Source organism: Hyposmocoma kahamanoa, unplaced genomic scaffold, assembly GCF_003589595.1.
Source record: "Hyposmocoma kahamanoa isolate Upper Pololo Valley unplaced genomic scaffold, ASM358959v1 98089, whole genome shotgun sequence".
NCBI classification, from domain to species: domain Eukaryota; kingdom Metazoa; phylum Arthropoda; class Insecta; order Lepidoptera; family Cosmopterigidae; genus Hyposmocoma; species Hyposmocoma kahamanoa.
The window spans coordinates 9,625-13,986 of record NW_020655490.1 but is presented as its reverse complement, the minus strand read 5'-3'; the positions used below and the strand labels follow the sequence as shown (position 1 = coordinate 13,986).

Sequence of the window (4,362 nt, the reverse complement as noted above, 5' to 3'; positions counted from 1 at the left end):
ACAGTTACTTTCGGGCATTGGGATTCTATAAGAACTATGTCTTTTGTGTACCGCAATTAGGACGCCACCGCCGCCTGCTTTATTGTGAATCAATTTCAAGTTACGATCTTGTCTAAATACCACATATCTATCATCAATAAATTCTCCATCCAATACATTGTCCTGAACCCAAGTTTCTGTAAAAACAACTATATCAAAATCCGAATTAAGTATTTTCAAATAAATATGTCCTGTCTTAGTATTTATACCTTGTACATTTTGATAATAACATTTAAGTTTTAAGTTTGCCATCAATAATTTACTTAAATTAAAATATCTTCCAAAAATGAAAATACATGCAAAAATATTATCCTTTACTTTTTTTATCAGTAACTATTTCCAACTCCTTGAGAGTGTTAAGGTCGTTTAGGTCCCTTATTACTACATATTCGGAACTGTCAGTTGCTCGTACCAAAATGCGACCATTTCTGACGAGAATATATTTGTAGCCGAGTTTTTTCGCTTTGAGTCTAGTCGCGGCATGAAGGTTTTTTTGCTCTAGGGTGAGATGCTCGACTACATAGATTGGATAGGCATCACCTGAGATACCTGCCTGTTTAGTGCTCAGTTTATCACTTTTCTGCTTCTTCCTATTAAATTTCAATACCGCTGCTAAAAAAGTATCTCTCACTCTAGGACTTGCGAATTGTACTACAACCGAGCGCGGTCTTGAATTTGTAGCGTTGATTTTTGACACTCTGGTGCAGTGATGTATGTGTTCTTCTGTAATGTTACTGCCTGTAGTCTTGCTGATTTGAAGAACCATTTTAATAAGATTCTCCGACTTACGCTCAGGAATACATTGTATTTCGATGTTAGATTTCCTGGAGTGCTGTTCAAGAGCTAACAATTTAACATTCAGATTAGTGATCGTGCTGTTCAATGCTTCATTTTCTTTAAGTGCCTTCTTTAGGTGAACTTGAGATTGAGTGAATTCCTTCTTAGTATCTTCGAATTCTTTGTTGATAAATGCTTGTGATTCTTTAAGCGATTCTATCTCTTTGGTAAGCTCTTTAGTCTTCTCAGCTATCAAGTGAACTATTCTCTTTTCGAAACTGGTTTGCAATTCGGCTAATTCTGATCTTATAATTGCCCGTATTACGTCCGCAGTGAGAGGTTGGTTGTTGGTTTGATCAGAAATGGTAACATCTTGGACACCCTTCAGAGGGGTCTCACAGCTTTTTCTTGGCTGTTTCGCTACACACGCTGGGCATAGCCAGTCTTCTGGAACTATTCCTGTCTTACGACACTTTTTGCAGTAGACATCCGGGCATTTCGTGCACCGAGCAAAGTCATCAGCAGCAGCAAATCGCCCACACCCACTACACTTTTTCATACTTGCGACACTAATAGTTTGAGACGTGATTATGTAAAACGCCTTTTGTAGCCAGTTTTAAAAATTAATATATAGTTTTGTTGTAGAAGGCTACGCTCGATCCGGTATTCCGCACGCGCACGTGCGGGATGCCGAGGCTGCCCAAATCGACCGCAGCGGTCGCCGCCTCAAGGACCACCTTGTAAGTGGCCCCCTTTTCCGCCACCGCTTCGGGCCTCAGCGTGATCACCACCGCCGATGATCTTGGGGTGGCGAGAGCCCTGGGTCTGGGAGCCGTCTTAGGGGCCGCCTTGGCGGGGGCCCGTGCCGCTTGGGGGGCGGCAGCTGCCGTTTTGGCCTTTCTGGCCTTGCGGCCGACTACCTGTGACCAGGGCGTTTCCGCCTGGTCAGTCGACGTGGAGGCCGTAGCGTCAGGGGCGGTAGGGACGGCGAGAACGGCTGTGGGCGCCGCAGGAGGGGCAGCAGTCACCTTCCGCGGGAGAGCCTTCCTCTTGGCCTTCTTGCTGGGCCGCTGGCCGGCAGGCGCGTTTCGAGCCAGTGAGGGGCCCGGTGTCGACTCGGGGGCCGCGGCGGAGGGGAGCAACCTCGGGGCGACTGCGGTGACGGCAGGCGTCGCCTCGGGGGCGGGTGCCCCTGTTCTGCCGCCCAGGGGGGGGCGTAGGTACTCCGCAGGGAGGCGTCTTTCGATGTCCCCAAGGCGGGCGTCGATCATATTCCTCATCGAGGAGAAGATGTCCCGCCTGAGATCGTCGATGGCCTCCCTCACTCCCGCGTGCATCTCCGCGGAGCTGCACGGCGGTGGGGCCACCTGTGCCTTGGCCTTGGCCATAGCAGCGGAGTAGGCCCCCCTCAGGGCCTTCATCTCCGTTTCCAGAGCAGCGAGCTGCCCCCTCATCCGGCGGTTGTCTTCCGACATCCGCCGCGCCGCCTCTGTCGCCGTCTCTCCACGGTGAAGGAAATTGACAGCTCCTTCCACCTTCCTGACGGCCTCTTTTATGGCTTTGACCACCGTCCCCTTGAGGTTAGAGGACTTGGCGGTCTCCGCCAATATTGCTGCGAGGCCGTCTCGTGCCTCCTGGGCCAGGGTCTCTCGCATGAGGCCCGCCATGCCATCGGGTTCAGCCTCTCCGGCCTGACCCCGGCCCAGGGCCTCCTTGAAGAAGGCCGCGTCCGCATCCTTCTGGAGGGCGTTCCACTCTGACGAGCTAGAGCGCCCCCTCCCTGCCGTTGCCGTACCGGGGAAGGACTTCCCGGGGCCTCTAGGTCTGCCCCTACGGGCCGTGCTAATCTTTGGAGCCCTTTCGGGCTCCATAGATTCGTTCGACGGGGGGGCGGCGCGCTTGGGAGCCCTTGAGGATCCCTTCTCTCCGGCTGACCTGGAGCGCGAAACCACGCGTGAGTTCCCCTCAGAGAGGGTGGCCTCTCCGTCCGAAAGGGCTGAGAGCATCGTCTCACCCTCCGACTCATTGTCGGAGAGAATGCTCACCACCACATTGGAGGCACTCGTGCGATCCGTATTTACCGTGTCGTGTGCAAAATCGTTGTCCGTTATTGGTGTGCGTTTGTCGTGTTCACGAGGGTCGACTTCCGGCCGACCCACGAGGCAGTTTTTGCCCCCCCCAGAGTACGAGGGGCTGCCATCCGCCGAAGCGGATGGGCGGGATTCCCCCTTTCGGGGACCCGCCTGGGGACCATTTTTAAAACGTGCCTGTTCCATATTTAACTTGCTTTGAAAGAGGGTGAGCTCCCCACTGGTGCGCCCTGATGACTGGACACCCACCAGCCATTCATCCCATCGCCGGGCGCTAGAACTTGGGATTGGGGTGATTTTTTATAGAGGTTTTCTTCCTCGCAGCCCTCCTCTCAGTGAGGAGGACCCCCGGTCACACTCCATGTGGGTTTACGGGTTGGCCGGAGCCGGTTCTGAGACCGAGCACCGCCCACCGTCTCGGTTACGAGTTCGATAGCGCCGGACGGAACCAACGCTATCTTCCTCCCCTCCCGGTGCTGGTTTTGGTCCGCGCCGGCCGAAGCCGGTAGCTCCCATATCTGGGAGCCGTTCCCCTATCCGCCACCTGGGGACGCGTCCGATGGCAGACCAGCAACTGCACACGGAAGGTGATGTTAAACCTCCCTGTCTCACTCCACAACTCTTATTATTTGTAAACAATTATTTGTAAAAAACACAGTTTTATGCGAATAGTATAAAATTTAAATTATATCAAATGTCCAGAATTTGTAACTTTTTTTAAGTTAGAAAATACGATCAATCGTTGTCAAGGTTTGTGTTTTGGAGGCCTAAGGCGCTTCCATCGTTTCTTTGTTTCTTCCGTGGTTGAAGCCGTTTGAAGCATCCCTAGTACAGATAGTTCGTACGTTTCATTAGTCGACCATAACCGTAAACCATAATCTACCCACGATTTCTTTCTATGACAGCAAGTGACGAGACGAACAAGTCGTAGGCCTGATGGTAGGCGACATGCAAACATCTGAAAGCCACTAGTACTACGCCCGTTACCTTGAGACATAAGTTGACATGTATCGTTTATTATCTGCTATGAAAAACTGACACGATAGACGACTTTGAGATCGCCAGTCACTTCCAGACTGTAATTAGGACTCAAATACAGCCCTGTCTGGAATTGCCATACGGGTAATATGAACAGCGACACTCGAAGCCGCAGACGTCCATAAATTGCCGCTCGCATTTCAATCGCATTTAACAACAACGCTGTCTATAGAACTACACATAAGGTGTAGTTTTAAACATATTCACCATTCAAATGAATTTCCAAAAAACAAAAGTATTTTTAGGCAGGGAGAAATATTTGTACGACCTACATTTATTTTCTCTTGAGTTTTTTTTATAACATCAAATGACGGGACGAACAAGTCGTGCGCCTGATGGTAAGCCACACGCCTGTCCATGACAATTACAGTGACACTCAGAGCTTTAAATTGCAAAGATCTGAGAGGCACTGCCACTA

At 50.6% G+C, this 4,362-nt stretch overlaps 1 protein-coding gene across 1 annotated transcript; it reads right to left on the bottom strand.

Moving 5' to 3' along the window:
* Window positions 1–346: 346 nt before the first annotated feature.
* LOC113238747 lies at window positions 347–1,375 on the bottom strand. Its single transcript, XM_026475582.1, has one exon. It carries the CDS (start codon window positions 1,373–1,375, stop codon window positions 347–349), a length of 1,029 nt encoding a protein of 342 aa, XP_026331367.1.
* Window positions 1,376–4,362: the final 2,987 nt, after the last annotated feature.